The sequence below is a fragment of the Lagenorhynchus albirostris genome, chromosome 9, assembly GCF_949774975.1.
Source record: "Lagenorhynchus albirostris chromosome 9, mLagAlb1.1, whole genome shotgun sequence".
In the NCBI taxonomy this organism is placed as follows: domain Eukaryota; kingdom Metazoa; phylum Chordata; class Mammalia; order Artiodactyla; family Delphinidae; genus Lagenorhynchus; species Lagenorhynchus albirostris.
The window spans coordinates 51,640,362-51,663,246 of NC_083103.1; the positions used below are offsets into that span (position 1 = coordinate 51,640,362).

The 22,885-nt window shown below is 40.7% G+C and overlaps 1 protein-coding gene across 1 annotated transcript in view; it reads right to left on the reverse strand.

Annotated features, from left to right (window-relative positions):
• The window catches only part of C2CD3 (C2 domain containing 3 centriole elongation regulator), a 128,636-nt gene that overhangs the window by 47,657 nt on the left and 58,094 nt on the right, over positions 1 to 22,885 (reverse strand). Inside the window, exons 14-24 of the mRNA XM_060159983.1 lie at positions 22,083 to 22,577; positions 20,235 to 20,386; positions 17,772 to 18,018; positions 15,886 to 16,066; positions 13,759 to 13,942; positions 12,614 to 12,786; positions 11,397 to 11,520; positions 8,813 to 9,081; positions 8,225 to 8,314; positions 3,852 to 4,454; positions 1,458 to 1,796 (exon numbers count right to left, since the gene is read on the reverse strand). Coding sequence (XP_060015966.1) covers positions 1,458 to 1,796; positions 3,852 to 4,454; positions 8,225 to 8,314; positions 8,813 to 9,081; positions 11,397 to 11,520; positions 12,614 to 12,786; positions 13,759 to 13,942; positions 15,886 to 16,066; positions 17,772 to 18,018; positions 20,235 to 20,386; positions 22,083 to 22,577 — 2,857 coding nt within the window. The remainder of the gene's footprint in view (positions 1 to 1,457; positions 1,797 to 3,851; positions 4,455 to 8,224; positions 8,315 to 8,812; positions 9,082 to 11,396; positions 11,521 to 12,613; positions 12,787 to 13,758; positions 13,943 to 15,885; positions 16,067 to 17,771; positions 18,019 to 20,234; positions 20,387 to 22,082; positions 22,578 to 22,885) is intronic.

Sequence of the window (22,885 nt, forward strand, 5' to 3'; positions counted from 1 at the left end):
AGGGTGATGGCAAAAGGGAAAATTTTAGGAGAGATTACAAGGCTGAATAAAAAGTAGGGCAGGGGTTCCTTGTGCCATGGATTACTTTGGCTGTCTGGTGAAGTCTATGGGCCTCTTCTAATATATATATATATATATACACATATATATATGTGTGTGTGTATATATATATACACACACATATATATATGTGTATATATATATATATATTTTTTTTTTTTTTGCTGTACACGGGCCTCTCACTGTTGTGGTCTCTCCTATTGCGGAGCATAGGCTCCAGATGCACAGGCTCAGCGGCCATGGCTCACAGGCCCAGCCACTCCGCGGCATGTGGGATCTTCCCGGACTGGGGCACAAACCCATGTCCCCTGCATCGGCAGGCAGACTCTCAACCACTGCGCCACTAGGGAAGCCCATATATATATTTTTAATGCTAATTGTAAAATACATAAGATTACAAAGAAATGAAATTATATTGGCGTAAGTTATCAAAAGACATTAAAAAAGTGACATAGTAATCACTATAGTTTTATTAATGCATAACAAGATCTAACTGTAGGTTTAATAACTACTGTAATTTTGAAGTAATGACAGGTATAGATGATATTCCAAGATATCTGCAGTAACTAAAATGTGATATGAAAATACCTGTGATTTCTATTGTTGACAACATCACAGGTACTGTTAATATTACTAGGGTCTACTGCCTACACTCACAACTGGAGGAAACGTTCAATTTTAGTTAGAGATTAATAAAAATAAAGATGTATGGGATTCCCTGGTGGCGCAGTGATTGAGAGTCCGCCTGCCGATGCAGGGGACACGGGTTCGTGCCCCGGTCCGGGAAGATCCCACATGTCGTGGAGCGGCTGGGCCTGTGAGCCATGGCTGATGAGCCTGCGCATCCGGAGCCTGTGCTCCACAACGGGAGAGACCACGACAGTGAGAGGCCCGCGTACCGCAAAAAAAAAAAAAAAAAAAAAAAAGATGTAATTATTTTCCTATCCAAGTTCACCTACCCCGACTTTAATCCTTGGATCCCTGTGGGCTTATGGATCCAATGCTAAGAACCCTTGGCCCTAGGTACATAATGAAGAGGGCCTGAGTTGGAAGGAATGGAGAAGAAGGTAGAGATCTAAGAGAAATTTAAGAGATACAGCAATTTTAATGGATCTGATGATTTGATGGTGGAGAAGGAAAAGAGAAGTATCTAAGCTGATACTCAGGTTTCTGGACTGGGGAATTTATGATATGCAAAATTAGGATAACTGACAAGGCCCACTTAGGACCTCAGAAAGGCTTTCACTTGGCTTAAACCTTTAGGCTTGAGATATATAATTATGATTAAGATGATTAACAATTCTTCCAGACCCTGTCATGATTAGAAAGATTTGTGAAGACAGGACCATAGCCTGTGGAGTCAGATACCTGTTTATGGATAAGTGAGCAGAACATACCTTTCAAGCTCAAGTGCATTGCTCTTTCTACCAGGATACTGACTGCAAAAGTTCCATCTAGTGCAGTAGGGCCCTCCTGGGCCAGGCAGACTTCAGCTGTGGTGCTGCTGCAGGGGACCTGGGTGGAGGCCGGAGACTTCTGGTGGTCATGTGGTGGAGAGAGCTGGAGCTCATCATTTCCTCTGGGGAGCTGCTCAGACTCACTGGGGCTGCTGCAGTCCATGGAGTCCAGCTCATTAGTGGGCCCAGGGTGTGAAGAAAGAGAGGAGAGAACCACATGAACTCTCAAGGCAGCTCCTGAGAGGTTGGAAGCATTTCGTCCAAATAGAGGATACACACCTGCAAGAGGATGAAGGAGGATAAGCCTAGGCAAGCAGGGACACTCTCTAAACCTGGAGATGCTCTCTGAGGGTGCTTGTGGCCCTCTCTCCTTTGGCAGGGCTATAGGCCCTAATATAACAATTTGCAAAGAAACTGTGAAGTTAACACACACTGTGAGAGTTTTTACTGCCTCCCCCCACCCCATCACTACCTGCAACAATGGAAAGTAGTGAGAGGTCTGATTTTAAGGCAAGAGGATAAAAAGCTGGTGGGAGTGGAAAAGTAAGAGGGAATGGACAATCTGAAAAGTTGAACACTGCCTTTGGTATCCCTCAATAAAAAGAGGTATTTGTGTTTGAGTTCTGATCCCTAAATCTATATTCAGTTTCCCAAACCTACTTGATCCAGCAGAGTGGAGTTAAAAGCCTGTCTTTAAGAACTTTAGTTCAAGTGAGCCTTCCACACTTCGGGGACTTTTTCTGTAGTCTCTTTGAAGTGACTCTAGGCCAGCCCAGATAAAACAGGGCACACGGCATTTGATGAGGTGCTCAACAGAGCCAGAATTATGCCTGCTGGGTCCAGAGAGAACCAGAGAATTGGGATGATCACCCAGATGCTCAGTTCTCCTTCTTTAGCTTGGGCCACCTGCTCAACAACAGGGTCAGAGCACAAGGCTAAAAGAGCTAAAATAGGGTTGTGACTCAGTTTCTTCAACCGTATAGTGGGGGAAATAACTAACCTTACAGGAATGTTAAGATGAATAAATATGACGTTTGTAAAGAGTCTAGTCTGGCCGTCTCCAATCTAATCTGTACTATAGTTGCCAGCCTTATCTATCTAGAAAGCAAAGCTGTGTCACTCTTCTCTTCACAAGCTGTTAAAATAGCTTTCCATTGCTCTCACAAAAAAGTCTATAAACTCTCCTGCTTAGAAGAGGCCTTCAACATAGCACTCCTGCCCAGCTGTCTAGCTTCATCTCCCATCATTTCCCAACCTATATATCCTGTGATCCAGCAGTACCAAATTACTCATGGCACCTAAAACGTATCAAACTGCTTCCTGCCTCTGTGCCTTCACCCACGCTATTTCCGTTTAGAAAACCCTTCTTTCCTCCTTTTTGTGACTTACTCCTAAATCCTCTGTAACTCAGGTCAAGCATCATCACTTCCACTGGGATGCTGTCCTTGAACCAAAGAGATGTTGTGTCCCTGTGCTCCCATAGTGCCACTGAGAATACCTTTTTCACAGTTCTTATACTTCGCTGTAATTGTTTACTACTCTACTCTCCCATTAGACTATAAGCTCATTAACTATTTCTGACTCATCTTTGAACTCCCAGGGCCAAGTACATGTAGCAAATACTGAACAAATGTTTGAAAGAAAAGCACCCATAGTGCCACTTGCAAAATGTTACCTTCCTCCTTTCAAACCAGTTTATTACCATGTAGATTTTATGATTCCAAGATGTGCTGACCAGAGAGAGAGGATAACCTAATCTCATTAGCAGGTATGCTTTTCAGTGTATTTTAAAACCAACATTCTAGATTATAATATAGGCTCTTATACAGGTGGTTAAAGATAGTCTCCTAAATTCACTCATTTTTATTTTACATGTATTAACTGAGGGCTTACAATGTTCTAGACACTATGTTAGGGGCAACAACCTTATGAATTTGGATGTAGACTAAGGCTACAAAGTTCAGCACCAGTTCTTAGATCTCAGACAGTATACCTTAGACTCCACTAAGGTATACTGTCACTAGATAATGCCCTTCTTAAAGCATCCAGCAAACCTCTTTCTGAAATCTCTGTAGTTTTATGAAGTATTACTAAATTACTATTAATCTTTCAACATGCAATAATGGAAAGAACACTTACTAACATGTGACCCTGGGCAGTTACCCAACCTACCTGAGCCTCCATTTTCATGACTGAAAAACAGGTTTCATACCTACCTCACAGGATTGCTGGGAGGATCAAATAAAATAATGTCTGAGAGGGTGTCTCACACAGTGCTTGTCATGGAGCAGCAGTTGCTCAAACCACAAGTGCTAAGGCTGGTTCCTCACTTACCACTGACAGTTAGTGTCCTTGCTGACCTCTCCCCAAGTCTGGCCAGGTCCACATAGGCTGAGCCAATCCAGCTGTCTGTCTGATGGGGCCTCTCCACACTGTCATTGCCATAAGCCCGCCAAACTTGGATCTCTAACCTCTCCTCTCTGAAGTACCAAAGCAGTGATGGGCTCCTAGAGACTTCTGCTCTTTTGGATGCCTTGAAAGTAACCATGACCTGCTTTTTGTTTGCAGATTCCTTAGGCTTCTTGAGAGGGGTCCAAAAGCCTTCATGATCGTACAGCTTGTAGCGGAGGTAGCAATATGTATTCTTATGAATGTGCTTCTGGCCAGCAAGCAGCACGCAATGGATAGGCAGCCAGAGCCTCGGCGTGGAGATGGTAACAGTGGCTGGCTCCTCTTCATCCATCTTGACAAAATCCTTCAGATTATTCTCAAAGCTCCAGCCCAATAGCTCAGCAGCTTCCAACACCCGCTCTCTGTCTCCAGGATGGGTGAAGGAAATGGAAAGCTCCAGACCACCCACAATCTTCTGCATGAGCTCCAAGCCGTGAGGCAGGGCCCCCTCTTCTGGTAAAATGATAGGATACCATCCTGTGATCCCTTAGGAAAGAAAAGGAAGATTCTTCAATTATTGTTTTAAAAGTAAAAAGACTTAGCCACTTTCCACCCCATAGCCACTATCACCCTGGCCCAAGACAGAAGAGAAAACATATACCCACAATGCATTGAAGTTTGTTTCATCTGACCACTGAAAGACAATGAGATCAGGTGGAAGAACAAAGGCTTGGAGCTGGAAGACCTGCATTTTCTTCTTGGCTCAGCCCAAAACTAGTGGTTCAGTCTGGGTAAGCCATTAATTTCTCTCAGTCCTATTTCCTTACCTGACAAATGGGAAAAATAGTGCTGATCTTGCCTACCAGACAACATTATTATAATTGTCAAATGAGATAATGATTTTGGAAGAGCTTTGAAAGAAAATAAAAAATGTGAAATATTATTATGGTACTATGAGTACAATGGAGAAGGCATGGGACAAGGTCAGGAGATCTGGGGTCTAGCCCCGGGTCTTTCACCAAGGGAATTGCCACTTAGTGAACACATACCAAGGACCAGGCACTAGATTTCAAAATAACAATTTAAAATATTAGTTACTTGTTACTGAGCATCTATTATGTGTCAGAAATTCTCTTATGCTTTATATATATTACTTCATTTAATTCTCTTAATAACCCTGTGAAGTTCTGAGGATTAAATGGGATAATAATCCCTATTTTGCAGATGAGGAAATGGAAGAGGCCTGCCCAAGTCGTTATAGCTACCAGGTAGTAGAGCCAGGATTTGAACCCAGGCCTAGCTGGCTTTAAAGTCTACAGACCACCTATTATAGGTTCACAATATCTTTTTTTTTCCTTTAAATTTTACTTATTTATTTATTTATTTATTTATTTATTTATTTTTGGCTGCATTGGGTCTTCCTTGCTGCATGTGGGTTTTCTCTAGTTGCGGTGACCGGGGGCTACTCTTCGTTGGTGTACATGGGCTTCTCATTGCAGTGGCTTCTCTTGTTGCGAAGCACAGGCTCTAGGCACACGGGCTTCAGTAGTTGTGGCATGCAGGCTCAGTAGTTGTGGCTCGCAGGCTTAGTTGCTCCGCAGCATGTGGGATCTTCCCAGACCAGGGCTCGAACCCGTGTCCCCTGCATTGGCAGGCGGATTCTTAACCACTGCGCCACCAGGGAAGTTCCGGTTCACAATATCTTATCTAGAACCCTTAGGGTCAGATTTGTTTCTGAATTTAAAAATTTTCAGATTTTAGAAAGATACTGTGGTACATAAACTGAATATTATGTACTAGTCAGTGGTCACATAGGTCAGGGGTTGATAAACTTATTCTGTAAAAGGCCAGATAGTAAGTATTTTAGGCTTTGGGGCCATATGGTCTCTGTTGCAACTATTCAGCTATGTTGTTGTAGTGAGAAAGTGGACACAGAAAATATGTAAGTGAATGGGCACAATGTGTTCCAATAAAGCTATATAATCAGGCAGTGGCCTAAGTCAGAAAATAAAGACTAAATAGTCTCATGTCAGTTGAGGTCAGGTTTGGCTGCCTAATGAGTTAATAAAAAACTTTTGACTTTCTGAGCTTTTTGGATTTCATAATTACGTAAAACAGATTGTGGATTGGTATAATATTCACAGCAATTTTCTGAGAAAGGTTTTGTATTAATTAAAATTATAGATGGGGGCTTCCCTGGTGGCGCAGTGGTTGAGAGTCCCCCTGCCGATGCAAGGGACACGGGTTCATGCCCCGGTCGGGGAAGACCCCACATGCCGCGGAGTGGCTGGGCCCGTGAGCTATGGCCGCTGAGCCTGCGTGTCCGGAGCCTGTGCTCCGCAACTGGAGAGGCCACAACAGTGAGAGGCCCGCATACCACACACACACAAAAAAATTATAGATGGGAAGATTCAGACTTATTGAGATTAATTTGCCAAAGGCCACTTAAGGTGTTATGAGTTTTGGAAAAGGCATTTAATTTTTTTGGGCCTTCCAAGTTTTCATTTATAAAATGAAGACACTGAAATGAGGAGGTTGATCTCTATGACTCCATTTGACTTGGTCGGTCTAAGAACCTATGGCTTTGGCTTTAGTAATTTCTCATCAGTTGGGTATTAATTTCCTCACAACCTAGTGCTTCTTAACATTATTTGGTCACAGACCCCTTTGGCTCTAATGAAAGTTATCCCCAGAAAAATGTACAAATACAAATACATAAAAAAATTCACATCACTTCAGCATGTAAGTGGATTAGATTATTCCTCTTGCTCTGTGATTCTGTAATTGAGATTACTGGCAGGAAGAAACAAAACACAATGTTCACTTTAGAATAACTCTGAATATAAAGACCAATGCTACATTCCAAACTGTCTAAAAGGTTTATTTCCAAGGGGTTAAATTTAATTTGTGAAGGTGGTATTTCTCAGATGGTGCCTATTCTCTGACAAACTCTGTAGTAAGTTTCAGAAGGAAGGAAACTGAGGTGTCCTATGTGCCCAGTCCTGTGCAAAGATCTTTCACATGTATAATTTCATTGAATGCTTCGATAATCTTGCAAAGATCTTATTATTTCCATTTTTAGAGATGAGGAAACTATGGATCTGAGAGATGAAGTGACTTGTTCTAGATCACAAACAGTTAGTGACAGAAATGAGATTTGAACCCTATATCAAGTTGTAGAGACTTCTCTCTGGCAGGCACATAGTACCTGTTTATTGAGTGTTGCTCAAACTTCAATTCACAATGAAATTTGGGAGATGTGTGATAAAATTTTGGAAACTAGATTATACAATCCTAGGGAGGAAGATGGGCAAGAGAAGGAAAACTAACATTTACTGAGTGCCTACTATTTGTCAGGTACTTTATATATCCTATTTCATTGATTCCTACCTCGTAGACTTGTCAGCATTAACAGTCTCCATCTGTTAAGGTAAGTGGGGCTCAGAGAGGTCAAGGTCACTCTGTCAAGGTCACTAAGCTAGTAAAATGTAGGACGGGACCAATATTTCCAGACTACTGCCTGGTGGTTGTGCCTTCTTTTGGGTCTTTACCTCATACCCTTATTCCTTCTTCAGTGAGAGAGGAGGGTATAGTGAAAAAGAATGGGCAAATTTGGATTTGATTTCTAGTACTCTACTACCTGGCTGTGTGGTTGACAAATCACTTAACCTCTGTAAGCCTAAGTTTTCTCATCTGTCAAATGAAGATAATCCTGTGGCTTCCCTGGTGGCGCAGTGGTTGAGAGTCCGCCTGCCGATGCAGGGGACACGGGTTTGATCCCTGGTCCAGAAAGATCCCACATGCCGCGGAGCGGCTGGGCCCGTAAGCCATGGCCGCTGAGCCTGCGCGTCCGGAGCCTGTGCTCCGCAACGGGAGAGGCCACAGCGGTGAGAGGCCCGCGTACCGCAAAAAAAAAAAAGAAAAAGATAATCCTGTATCCCCATCAGTAAGAGTTACCATGAAGCTCAAAAAAGATCTGAGAAAATATTTTACAAAGTGCTATATAATGCAATGGGTATTGCCATATTTATTATAAGTAGTATCATCATCATTATCTTTCCTGGAGTAAGATGACAGTACAATGTTTTGAGCTTCTTTGCTTTATTAGAAGGCCTTTGAAATGATTAGGAAAGGACTTAAAATGTTTTTGGGAAAACCTTTGAGGTATTTGGGAGAATTCAGAAGCATGTGTTAAGGGGTTTTTTATTTTTATTTTTTTTTTTGCATATCTTGCAAGAGAGCCAGACAAGAAGATCTCTTGCAGGGAAGTGAATGGGAAAGGGTAGAATTAGAAAGTGATAATCCAGGATCCCTACCAGATCTCTTGATCAGCAGATCTTTTGTTGGAATCTTTACTACTCCAAGCAGATAATCTTTGAATGAGCGGATACTGGTTATATCACTGGCTGTTTAATCAAACAAAGAAAGATAAATTATTTTAATGGTCTACTGACCAAAGGGCTTGTATTACAATAGAGCCATATAATCCTCCACTTACACTCAGTGAATTTCAGTGTTGGAAGATGCATTAGAGATCATCTTGCTCCAGTCAAAACTTGAATGCCCTCTAGATCATTTTAATTAAATCATTAAGTATGTGTATGCACACACTTAAATTTTGAAAAATTCAGACATACAGAAAAGTTAAAAGAATACTACAATGAACTCCTATATACCCTTCACCTAGATTCACCCACTAACATCTTGACACATTTGCTTTATCTCTCTCTACATTCTCTCAAACACTCAATACGTATTCTACATATTTCTGCTATACCCTTCAGAAGTAAGTTGCAAATATGACTCCTCACCCCTAAACACTTCAGCATGTATCTCCTAGGAAGTGCTATACCATTCAAAACAGAGCCCTTTTTAATTTTAATTGTGAGTCATTTGGTGCTCACCTGACTTGGTATCTTCATGATAAATAGCAAAAGTAACTTCTGCAAACTCCAACAACTCTGCCAGGAAACAGGCTTCTCCACTGCAGTGCTGAGTTACCAAGTTACATGAGAATTCACTGTGATGGGAGAACTCAGGGCAGAAGGAACAGGCCACAGGGTGCGTTTGGCGCTGTTCTCCCTTGGGCAGGAAGGACAGATGAGTGGTAACAAAGGCATTGACCCCGACTGTGGCACTAAACTGCAGAGCAGGTTCCTGCTCAGCCAAAGCCCTGTAGGGGAGAAGGGTGGGAATGAGAAGGAGGTAATATCAGAAATCAGCTTGACTGCCTAGAAAACATCACCGTTTCCACAAGGCCACCAAGAACACTAACCAACCATGTGTTTCCTGTTTAGGCTTCTGGCAATGTCACTATGTGTTTTCTTAGTAATCTCGATATTACAGTGTACGTGTATATGAGGGAGACAATATTCATCTGCCTACTAGAGTGATACTACAAGGACACTCCATTGTACTGGTCTGGCTTCTTGCCCTTTTTTCTTAAAAGCGCAACACAGACCCAATGCGGGACTTACAAAAAACTGCCTGCCATCTAATCTGCCTTTCCCTGTGAGTTCCCAGAGAGAAAAGCAACTAAGTTTCTTATCCATTACGCAGTCTCTCTGAGGTCTACTGAGTATCGAAATGCCAAGTTCTTCTCTGTCAATTAAATAGTAGTTAATTTAACACCATGTTTCGGAATTCTGACCTGGGCTGGGTCTTACCCAGAACAGGTACTCCATTATACACAAGTTTCATGCCTCCATGGCCTTTGCACATGTTCTTCTCTTTGACCAGAATAGTCTTCAGCTTTCTTGGGCATTATGATTAACTCCTACTCTTCTTTCAAGACTCAGATTAAGATATTTTGAAGGGTCTTAAATGCCACGTTGAGCAAGCAGGTTGGACCTTATCCTGTTGTTGACCACCACCCTAAAGTGGAGTGAGTACAATCTAGGGGGTTCATAGGGTAAACTATTTAAGCATAGGAAAAAATTATTAAAACTTCTAGAGTTGTTATCTCATATATTAAAGTTTTACTACTCTCTGGCATATTTTATAGTGTATATACTAGTGTAGTAGTACATGAAGATGACTTATACATGAATAAGTATACACATATTTAGAGAGTATGCTAAATTTTTATTTTTTTTATTAATAGGAATATAAAATTAAATTAGGAGACCACTGCTACTGACAATGAGAAACCATCAAGAGTTTGAATATATGGGAAAATATGATTAAAAAACTGCCCTGGCATCTCATTAACACTAAGATGTTCTCAAGCAATTATTAGAAAAGTCTATTTGGAGAATTTAGTGAGGAAAAATATTAATTAGACTGAACATTTTACCAGCTACTTCAGTGTCAGATCTCACACGGAAATAATCCCATTAGTTATTTAGCGACTATGAAGTTAAAGGTAAATAATCTGAAGTTAAGGAGCACTTGCCTCTTTCTTGAATTCATGTCCAAAGTGAGCTAGTCTGCCTCAGGATTGTGATCTAGTTCTCCTTACTGGGCACCTGATACGTGCTGGAACTATGCTATGTGGTGGCAGGGACAAAGAGGAGTTCAGGCAGTACCTGTGTCTATAGGAACTCACAGCCTAGGTGAGGAAAACTCATGTATGCAAATAATTGAAACAGAGTGATATGTGCTGCAACCAAGGTGCTAAGAGACAAAGGACAAAGCATCAATTCTCTCTACATGTAGGAGAGACAGAGGAAGGCTGCAAAGTCTTGAAGAAAACAGAAGCTTGTTTAGAGGACAAAAGGAGGAAGAACGTCCAAATTAGAGAGAAGAATGAGTGAAGACCTGAAGGAGGGAAGAGAGGGCCATGCTGTTTATACATAGAAACAGTGTTTCGGGCAGAGAAAATAGCAAGACAAAGGCCTTGAGGGGAAAAAGAGCATGGTGTGTTCAGAAGTAACAAGGAAGCCAGTGCCTGGGGTGGAGTGAGTAGAGCAGCAACTACCAGGAAGAGAGGAGGTCATAAAGATAACGGGGTCAGATCATGTGGGGTCTTACAGCCATTTTAAAGACTCTGGCTTTTACTCTGAATGAGATGGAAAGGCATTGGTGGGTTTTAAGTAGATGTGTGTCAAGACCTGATTTAAGTTTTCATAAGATCACTGGCTTCTGTATTGAGAACAGACTAAAGGGGAATAAGCCAGAAAAATAGGAGTTGGTACTCAGAGACTGAACATGAGAGACTATTGAGGAGGTGTAGTGGTGACTGGTCCTGGCATGGTTGGTGGGCATAGGGTCTGACCTTGGGAATAAGAGGGTAAGTAGGGTAGAGGATAAAATCGCTGGACAAGGTCAAGGAACTAAATTGCTAATAACAGTTAAAACAGCAAAATTTGCAAGTGATTTATTCACTTACATTCCTACATGCTTTCTTAAGAGAAAAAGAGTAGAGTTGTGTTTAATAAACTGGAAATTGTATGCAAGAAAGTTTTACATTATTTGGGCATCACATATCATGTGGACTGCAGTGGAGAAAGGTTTGCTTTGAGAATTGCTTTTCTAAGGTGAACTTACTTGGCTGCTGCTTGCAAACCACAGGCTCTGATAATCTGGACTGAGATGCAGACGGCTCGGGCTGCAACAACTCCCTCTGCTGTCCTTGGAGTACACCTGTACCTTAGGCCCACATCCAGTAAACCTAAAGAATGAGGGCAAAAGGAAAAATGAAAAGAAGGTTGGTTGGAATAATCTCTGTTCTACCAAACCCCAAGTCTAGTCAGGAAGGAAGGAAGAGGATAAACACTATAATCCTAATGAACAATATGGGGCCTTAGCAGTGAAACAATCTGTCTGTGGTCAGGATCACATTATATTATTGTACTTTAGGATTAATAAAGCAGAACAGATGTCACTATTTTCACTTTATATCCAAGAAACTATGGCTCAGAGATTCAACTGCTTGCCAAAATCACATTAACTATCAGAGGCAGAACTTAATCCCAGTTATTTTTATAGAATTGAGATGGACTCTAACCTTTCTTCTTTTTTAAACCTTTAAAAGGTTTTTGCACTCATATATTTCTGTCACCCTCCTACTGCCACCACCTTAAACACCTTTGCATGCCATCCTTTTATAAAAATTCTATCACATTTCAGGGAAAGCTTTAAGGAACAACAGAACAAGCTGATCAGCGAGGGTCAGGAGGAACAACTCAATCTTAATCATAGCAAGATAAAACCTTTTGTACGGGCAGATACTCTCTGGTAAGAATGAACAGTAACTTGATTTAGAAGGCTAATTCTAGTTATTCATGATGTATCTGGAGGGTGGGTCATCCAGCTGGAACCATTAGGATATAATTGAAAACTCTAAATTCTAACTAATCCCTTCTAACTTTAAATCCAGACTTCTTCCTCCCTCACAGTAAATTCCCAGTTCATGCTGACTATATTCTTCCAATCCTACATCATGTTGCCTTGGAATAATAATTCTCTGAGTACACCTATATAAGACTTAGGTTTTATGCCATGAGGGCTTATCAAATGCTTGCTGAAGTTAAAGGTGAGATGAGACAAGCAACATTTATATAGTCTACATAACTATGAATTTTCTAAAATTATATACAAAATTTGCAGTGTATATTCTACACTCTTTTTCTAAGAGAAGGTGTCTCATAGTTTTTATCAGATTCTTAAAAGGGTAAGTACTACAAAATGTAAAGAATCACTAATTTACGAGAGAAAAGGGATATTTATATATGCTAGGGAAAGATAAACTAGTCTTCAATTACCTGATGATTGGTTCCTTAGTTCATTCCTATTCTCAAGCCTGGGGGTTAAAGGGAGATTAAAGGTCTGTATTCCCACATCCTCACGGTGCTGCATGGTTACAATGGCACAGATCCTCGATAATGGCAAGGTTCCTTTGGCGACCATCTGGTCTCTCACATTAGGATAATAGTACCTGTAAGCCACAAAAGCACAAGCTGTCAGTTGAAAGAATAAGGTGGATGAATGATTCACTCTGCCCCAGGGATCAGCTTTCAGTATCTAGTTATCTTTGGTACCTGATTGTTCTGTATTTCTGGTATACAGCTGTGGTTGTGTCTGGCTGGATTTACTGCCCATTACTTGGAGGAAGAACCCCATAAATTATACCCTGTCTTCAAGACAAAGCCCAGCTTCTCACAGGTTTTCTGTTTGAGGAATCTGCATCTGGCTTGGCCCTTTGGGAGTTGCCACTCCTGAAAGCATCCATCCTGCAGCACAAGTGGTTCTAAGCAGGGCAGTTCCAATCTCTTCTATGGCTTCAGGCCCATGCCCCTCAAATTTGAAGGGGTGATGAGGATCTGTTAGTACCTACTCTATTTCCTCCTCACATTAAAATTACTTTAATTGGTTTCTTGGGGGTGAGGATGCAAAGGGAAAGGTTAAACATCTGTATTCATGCCATTATCTTTCCTGGAAATCTGCCGAAGTCTGTGCCATGAGTGGAATTATATTTTACAAAGGCCACTCTTCTGGTGGTGGGAAGAACAGATTACAAGAAACGATTCTAGAAGTGGGGAGACCAGTTAAGAGGGTATTACAATAATTTAGGCATGATATAGTGAGGGCCTGAACTATATAAGGCAGAAAGAGAAGCAGAAAAAAGGTGACTGATACATTTAAGTGACAGTAGGAGATAAAACTAAAACTTCTCTTCCAAATGTAAGTAGTGGTTAGAAGTATGAGATACAACTGCTCCCAAGAGCCTAATAACTGAACAGATTTCAGTAAAATCTGGACAAGAGTCATTATCAAACCTAAATAATATTAAACAGGGCAGAAGGGGGCTCTTTGCTTGCTTATAAGCAACCTAGGCTAATTAAGGGAAGGATGCTCTGTGACTGTGCACTTCCTTCCTAGGCACAGGCATGGGTTCTCCACACTGTACCTGCACCAGATTTCAAACTGGACTCCACCTCCAGGTACAAGCCCGTGTGCAGAGAAGGCACTGAGTAGGAGCCTTTGCACTGGAATTTCAGCTGGCAACAGGAGAGAGTGACGGTGCTCACTATTAAAGATGGGGTCTGGAATGCAGAGTGTGGTTGCAGATCTGAAAGGCTTCAGAGTGAATCCTTTGGAAAAGAAAAGCAGTTCAGAATAATCCAACACATCACTTAGTGTTTTACAGGGACTTCCCTGGTGGTCCAGTGGTTAAGAATCCACCTTCCAATGCAGAGGACGTGGGTTCGATCCCTGGTTGGGGAACTAAGATCCCACATGCCGTGGGGCAACTAAGCCCGCGCACTGCCAACTATTGAGCCCACGCACCACAACTAGAGCCCACGTGCCGCAACTACAGAGCCTGCACGCCCTGGAACCTGCAGACCACAACTAGAGAGAAGCCCACATACCGCAACGAAAGATCCCGCAAGCCGCAGCTAAGACCTGACACAGCCTAAATAAATAAATAAATAAAAGAAGTGTTTTATATGTAGTTTTACAGTATGTTAATATTCAGTATTGTTCAATTTTATCCTCACAATACTCCTGTAAAGAAAACAAAGCAGGTATTATTTCTCCTACTACACAGATGAGGATATGATACCTTGATGTTACATAGTCAACCCAAAGGTCTTAGAGCTAGTAGGTCACAGACCTGGAACCGGAATCTGTATCTTCTGACTGTATTACTCCTACCAAGGTCCATTTCCCTAGCAGCTCTGGTCCCGTGAGATGCCATGGTAATACAGAAGAGATTCCTTTGTTGGTAGACAATGTGTAAGAGTTCCAACTTCTTCACTTCCTTACCAACCCTTATTAGTCTTTTTATTTTATTTTATTTTTGCGGTACACGGGCCTCTCACTGCTGTGGCCTCTCCCGTTGCAGAGCACAGGCTCCGGATGCGCAGGCTCAGTGGCCATGGCTCACGGGCCCAGCCGCTCCGCAGCATCTGAGACCTTCCCGGACCGAGGCACGAACCCACGTCCCCTGCATCGGCAGGCGGACTCTGAACCACTGCGCCACCAGGGAAGCCCTAGTCTGTTTTAAAAAAAATTATAGCCATCTCAGTGAGTGTGAAGTGGTATCTTGTGGTGGTTTTGATCTTTATCCCCCAAATGACCAATGATGTTAAGCATCTTTTCATGTACTTATTGACCATTTGTATATCTTTAGAGAAGTGTCCATTCAGATCCTTTGCCCATTTTTAAATTGGGTTGTCTTTTCATTACTGATTTGTAAGAGTTCTTTATATCAATATATCCCGGATACAAGTCCATTATTTGAACCTCAAAACCAATACTGGCAGCACTTTCACGGTTATTCAAGGACATGCTCAGAATAGCAGACAATTTGAGTCACCCAACTTGCTCATTCCCAGCTGAGATCAAACAAGGTGACACTCTGTCTTCTTGTTTTAGCTCTCAGAGATGACCAGAGGATGGGATGGCAAGGGACAGTGCAATGTAGTGCAGGGGCTCTGGCTCTGTGGCCAGTTGGACAGTGTTTGAATGCCAACCTTGGCACTTGTTAGTGGGGCGGCCTCAGCCATTAACACTCTGAACCTTGTTTTCTCTTCCGTAAAATAAAGAAAATAGAATCTATGAGGATGAATTGTTTTAGGATTTAAGATTATGATCTATGTGAGACATGTATATGTACGTATTTCCCCCAGGAGCAATGGTTTGGTATTCTCTTAATTCAGTGCTCTTGATGACTTTATAGAATATAACTACAGTGGATAATGAGAATCAACTGTATGTTAATAGATGATAAGAGTGAGTAGGCATGTAAATGATACAAAATGAGACAAAGTGTAAATAACTGATGGACCTAGGTAAAGGGTATACAGAAGTTCTTTGTACTATTTTTGTAACTTTTCCATAACTTTGAAATCAAATCAAAATTAAATTAAAAAACAATTTAAGAAAAGTAAAAACTCAGGCTATCTCCTGTACTGCCCAGGTAAGGCTGGAAATACTGAGGAACATAAAACTGACTCAGGAAAAAAAATTCCTAAGCATATTCAATAAAAGAGCCACACAAGAATGAGAAAGCCTAATCTCCCAAACCTACCATTTTCAAGGAACTCAGGTCCTTTCAGCACACTGGGTTGTGAGTCTTGAACTGGAAAGTAGTACTGGACATAACAATCTGCTTCTCCCCAGACTGTTGCCTGAAGAGGGGCGAGCCCTTTAATCTTGTCTATAAGGAGTTCAAAGTGGTGCTCCATCAATCCATTTCCTTGGTCCCCTGCCTATTAAATGAAACAGAGATACTGGGGAGCTTTAAAGAGTAATTTGTATAGAGTATTCATGCTTCTCTATGAAGTCTGAGAATAGATGAAGAAATAAGCATAACTGGCTGATACTAGAACAGATACTTAATTTTCATTGTGTATAAATCTCACAACTGTTCACTGTAATCAGATCAGGCAGGACTTACTCTAGGCTGTGAGACTGGGTCAATATTAGGAAACCCATAAATGTAATAGAGTGCATTAATAGAGGAAGGAAAAAAAGTGACTCTCAATAAAGGCTAAAAAGGCATTTGATAAAATTTAATCAGATGTTCCTGATTCTTCGTACACTAAAAACAGAAGGCTATTTCCTTAATAGGATAAAGAACACATATTTGAAACAAGTTTTCATTTATTATTATTATTTTTGGCCGTGCCACATGGCATGTGGATCTTCCCTGACCAGAGATCGAACCCGTGCCCCCTGCACTGGGAGCGTGGAGTCTTAACCACTGGACCGCCAGGGAAGTCCTTAATTATTATTTCTAATGAAGTTAGGAATAACACTGAGACTGTTTATTAATGGGGAGGTAGTGAATATACTGTTACTGAAGGCACTTCTACTACTAATATGATAAATATATAATAGAAAAAGTTTAGAGTTCATAACAAATAAACAATAACAAAACAAAAACAAAAACCAATAACCTACTAATAGGTATTTTCTTAATAGTTCTTTCTCTGTTAGAGACATCAAATTTGTCATTCAGATTAAAAAACATAACATACTTAAATGGTGTGGACACTGAGACTTGGCTATACTAATAAAGACATCAAATGTAAGATAGAGGAGGACATGATACAGTGGACTTAGAGTCAGAAGACCTGTGTCTGAACACCAATTCTCCCATTCTTAGCTGTGTGACCCTGGATGAGTAACATAACCTCTCTGATTCTGTTTCATCACCTAAAAAAGAGAATGACAATGACCTGCCTCATGTAGTTGTTAGGGGAATAAACATGATAAAGTATATCAATGTGCTTTCTCAACTGAACAGCACTGTACAGAACAAATAACTTTTAAGTTATTAGTAGAAAAGCAAGGAACTTCACTTTAACTTTCCAACATGGATTTGGTCAAGAAACAGAATACTTTGCTGGTTTACATTTGGGATCACTCTTCATCTCCATCCCCATTTTTTCCCCCAGATTACCTTTTCTTTTTTTTTCATTAAGACTATTTTTTTAGAGCAGATTTAGGTTCACTTCAATTTTTTTAAAAAGGTAATTTAGTAAATTAGAGGATTAAGATCTGGTTGTCCAATTACATTTTCTTTATAAATTTAAGGAGCTCAGAGGGACACAGGTATCCATTTAAACAAAGAAAGAAAAATACCAATGATTCTTTTGCGCTACAGCAAGCATTGAAGTGCAAGCATGTTCTTTTGTTAAGCCTTTCACTATTGAAATAAGAATTTGGGGCAATGGTTTCATTAAAACACGCAAGATAAAATGAGATTACGGTGCTTGAAATTTGCTAAGAGAGTAGATCTTAAGTGTCCTCATCAAACACACACAAAAGGTAACCAGATAAAATAGTGGATATGTTAATTAGCTTGATTGTGATAATCATTTCACAGCATATGCATGTATCAAAACATCACCTTTTAAGCCTTAAAATAAGATTATGTTTTTTGTAAACAATCAAGTGTTTAGTCACTACCATAGCAACAGATGCTACAGGTGGCTGGTCCAGGAGATGGGCTGGCCTGGGGTTGAAGGGAGGAAGTGTTCCTTCTTCATTCTTTAATCTTTGCAGTGCTATTATCTGATCTGAAGAACCCATAGCTAAAAAGACTCGAAGACTCCCATTTTGGTGGCCTGAGAACACATCAATCACAGGCATGTAGCTGTCAACAGCAACAACTGGATACTGAGCATCAAGCAGCAGGCGAGAAATCTTGGGATCTCTAAAGGGAGAGAAATTGTGCACGAGTAAGTAACAGTCATCAAACATGTCATAGAGTTGCTTCATTTCTTACTTGGCTTGTTTTCTCAGTTTGTTAAAATGGATCTACAGGGACTTCCCTGGTGGCACAGTGGTTAAGAATCTGCCTGCCAATGCAGGGGACACGGGTTCGAGCCCTGGTCCGGGAAGATCCCATATGCCGTGGAGCAACTCAGCCCATGCGCCACAACTACTGAGCCTGTGCTCTAGAGCCTGCGAGCCACAACTACTGAAGCCCGCGCACCTAGAACCCGTGCTCCACAACAAGAGAAGCTTCTGCAATAAGAAGCATGCGCACCGCTACGAAAAGTAGCCCCCGCTCGCCGCAACTAGAGAAAGCCCGTGTGCAGCAACGAAGACCCAACACAGCCAAAAATAAATAAAAACAAAAAAACACAAAGAAAACAGTATACCAATTCCTCAAAAAAAATTTAAAAAAAAACTAGAAAAGTAATTGTGGTTCAAAAAAATATATGATTCTATCCATAATCCATCAAATAAAAATGACCAGGCAGGTAAGTTCCAAACTCAGCAATTTGACAGGCGGGGGGAATGTGTCTAACTTATCTCTGTACCATCATGGCCCCAAGGCTTGCTGAATAGCATTATTTTAGAGGTAGGCAGTGTGCTCAGCTAGAAAAAGTATAGATTTTAGAGTCTGGCAGATAAGATTTGAGTAATATTACAAATAATATCGGCCATTTACTGAGTACTTACTATGTGGTAAGCACTTTACAATGTTTCTATAATCCTTCTAACACAGCAAATGTTGCTACTATCCACTATTCACAAATGAGAAAAAAGTCCAAATGCTCTTCATTACACCATGCTGAATCTCAGATCTGCCTCTTACTTGCTCTGTGACTCTAAGTAATCAATATAAGTTTTAAAAGTCTGTTTCCACATCTGTAAAATGTAGGTAATAAAACTTCCATCAAAGGGCTGTTGTTAGGACTAAACTGAGATAACAAATATAAAATACCAACATGGTAAGTGCTTAGTAATTGATAGCTATTATCACTTTATGCTCTCTCGGCAATGAATGGGGTCTAAGGAAATGAGAAGGAAAGGGGAATACCAGACCAAACTAATACCACAACAAAAAAAGGGGAAAAAGCCAAAAGCTTACAGCTGACAATGACATCCATGATTCCAGCAGCACTCCTTAGCCTAAGCAGGCTTCCCAATGTTACCATCATATAAGTACTTAACTGTTCACTGAAGGCTTACCCATTTATTTTCTCACTGGATCCTCACAACTGCTCCAAGAGGGAGACGGGAGATCTGTCATCACCCTCATTTTACAGATCATGAAAACAAAGCCAGAGAGGCTGTCATCTCCAAGTTAAATAAGTTTCCTCATTTGTATAATGGAGATAATGACAATACTTCCTGGGGTTATAGAAAGGCTCACATGACAGTGAGCCATTTCTATAGACAGTGCCCACAACAGTGCTCTTTGCAAAATGTAAAATACAGCATTTAAAACACAGAACCATGAGAAGGCTGAAAGAGGTCAGCTCTAAAATAATTAAAAATCACTATCTTGAAACAAAAAAATGAACAGTCTGTACTGAGGATAGAAATAATCTTCAGATAAATCAATACCCCATCTAGGTTTTGAGTAGTGATAAGTGAGGTACAGCAATCAAATCTGAAGGTCTAAGAAACAATGCACAGTACAGAAATCTTGCAAATGGCTGATGTGAACAATACTAACTGAAGTTTGTGCCAGAGAGATACACCAACAGTATTTGAGGTGATAACTTGGCAGTTGAGTTTCTTGGTGAGGAGAGTGGACTACAGAGCCAGACTCTCTGGGTTCTAACCCTGGTTCCACTACTTACAATATATATGACAAGTTATTTAACTTCCCTGTGCCTCTGTTAACTCATGTGTAAAATAGGGGAAATAAAATTTATCTGCCTCATGAAGGACTGTTGTGGGGATTAAAATGACTTGATGTATGTAAGGTTCTTAGCTTAGGGCCTAAAACATGGAAAGCAGTATCTGTAATACTGCTATAACATAGGAGAAAGAGTAGCAACTGTGGTGAAATTGAGAAAAGTCCTCCAAGGAATTATTGGGTTGTTCATGTTTGCAAACCACAAATATTCCTCTTCGGTTCATACAAAGTTAAAGATGTAAAAAAAGAATACTTCAAAAGGTCCTATTTACTTGAATGACATGTAAAACTGATGGAGGGGGAGTTTCACCAGCCCGAGCAGCTTGTCCTGTCCTGGGCTCCGCACCTTGTTCCAAGTTTCAATTACCATCACATTGTTCTTAAGCCTTTCCAGGCATTTGGAAGACAGAGAGACAGGAATCACCTGGGGAGAGGAACAGCCAGAAAAAAAAACAAAACAAAACTCCACATCTGAGACAAAGTATTAATTTATACTTTTATTCAACAAGCATTTACTAAAGCCTATCTGTGTGCCAAGCACAGTGCTAGGAGCTGAAGATGTCAAAACAAAACCCACTCTGTTATCCTCAGTCTAAAGCCACAGTCTTGTGTTAGAGACAAACACATAAAGGCCAAATACAAAATGGCATGAATTCTCTGAGGACAAAACTCATATAGATAGGGCTTCTGGGACACAGGTAGGAAAAGAGGATATTCAGGAAATGCAAGTAGCTGAGCACAGCTGGACTATCTAGTGTGAAGAGTGGCCTGAGTCGAGACTGGAGAAGTATAGGTAGTCTTAAAGGGTCTTGCAGCCCAAACTTAGATTCTATCCTGAAGGCTACGGGTAATCACCGAAAGGCTTTCAGCAGGAGAGTAAAATATTCAGGTTAGTGTTTTAGAAAGATCATTCCTGTTGGTGCACAGAGGAAGAAATGGACAGGGAGAGACAAGAAACAGGACAGTCTGAAGGCTAGGTGGAATGAGAGTAAGGGTCTGAATGAAAGCAGTGGCAATGGAGTGGAGATAAGAGAATTTATTCCAGAGATAATTAAGTTTGCAACATCTACTGGATTTGGTGAATCTTTATGTAAGAAAGACTCAAGGACAACTTTTAGGTTCTGCTTGGGTTTCTGAGTAAATTGTAATATGAATTAGGGCAGACAGGAGGAGGAGGAACAGATTTGGAGGGAATAATAAATTCAGATTTGAATACATCTGAATTTCTTCTTCCATTTACACATCTTTATTGGATACCTGCAATTTGCCAGGTGATGTGTTAGGTGCCAAGAGGAAAGTGTTTTTGAGATATCCAGGTGGTGATGACCAACAGGCAGTTAGACACAGAGATCTGAAACTACACGAAATGCCTGGCCTGAAAGAAGTGTGGATTTCGAAGTCACCTTCACACAACTGAAGCTATGGGAGTAGATGTGGCGACCATGGGGAAAAGAGGGTTGGTTTGGAAGAATGCCAAGGATAGAGTAATGAATAGGAACACTAATATTTAAAAGTAGGAGAGAGGAAGAAGTACTGGGATCACGACTCTTTTCCAAGTTTTCCTACTGGCCCAATGACTGAAAAAAAAAACAGTTCTTGAGTCAGGAAGAAAATAAGAGGAGAGAGTTACGAAAGTCAAGAAAGGAAACAATTTAAGCGATAGCATCAAATTCTACTGAGAAATCAAGTAAGATGAGTACTGAAATCAGTGGAGGAATAAATGAGAGTGAGGAAAAATAAATAAATAAAATAAAGAAGGAGAGATTGGAGAAACAGAAACGAAAGAAGGAAGTTCAACTGATCAAAGCCCTAGAGGAAGCAGAAAGGAACAGAACTCAGAATTCAGGCAAAAGAAACAGTGGGAAACCATATCAACTGAGATAGAATAGAAAGAAATAGACACACAAAAAGTTTTAAAATGTTGGCAACGTCTTTTCCTCTTCCCATACAATAGTGGGATTGGATCTGCATACCAGATAATTATAAAAGCACCTCCAGTCTGAAAATTCTCGTTGTTTTTTACAATGGAATTATGATTTGGGAAACATACTTCTGTCCCCTCCCCAACTCCTGCCTTCATCCTTAATGCATATGGAATGTTAAGACATGTACAAAGTTACCTGAGAAAAGTTAAAGACTGGTTTTGTTGTGCCCCATGCAATGACAGATCTGGTGACTTCTTCCGTGCTGAAGAGCTTGCAATTTAAATAAACATTGCATGATGGTTGTTTCTCAGATTCTCCAGTAATGAAATCTTTCCCATCTGGCACCATCAGTAGCACATGCAACAGCAAAGCACTTTCTTTTGTTGACACATTTATCTGATTTATCAAATCATGAGAGGCTGGCACAGCCGTGAAGGTTGAAGGACTTGGTACAACAGGGCTTGGTGACTTTGGGATGGGGAGCAGCAAATTCTGTGTTTTCTTTACAGTTTCTTCATGAATTTGATTGAGGTTCTGTGGATTTTTGGTACAGGTAACATGTTGACTAGGTTCTGGCAGTGTCTTATCTGGACTTGTAAGAGCACAAAGTGGGCTATGTTGGGTGTTGCTACTTAACTTTGTATTGACATCAGCGAAATCCTTGTTATCTGTAACAAGCTCCACAGTTACCTATAGAACATAAAAGGAAGAGAGTTAATAGGAATATTTTCTAGAATCAGAAACAGAATTTTGGAGCTAGGAGCAGCATCAGATTGTTAGGATATAAATTAATTCATCCTCAAATACCACAATAGTAGGAACACTAATAGACTGCACATACATCACCTTACCAGGACTAAGAAAAGTTAGGCAGATGATTTATTAATAATACAAGATGAGCCTAAAACATCATCTTGTGCCATAAATAAGTAAGTGCTCAGAAGAGAATGGAGACATATTTAAAGGACACAGAATCCAGTTGAAGGGGCTCCCTCTGG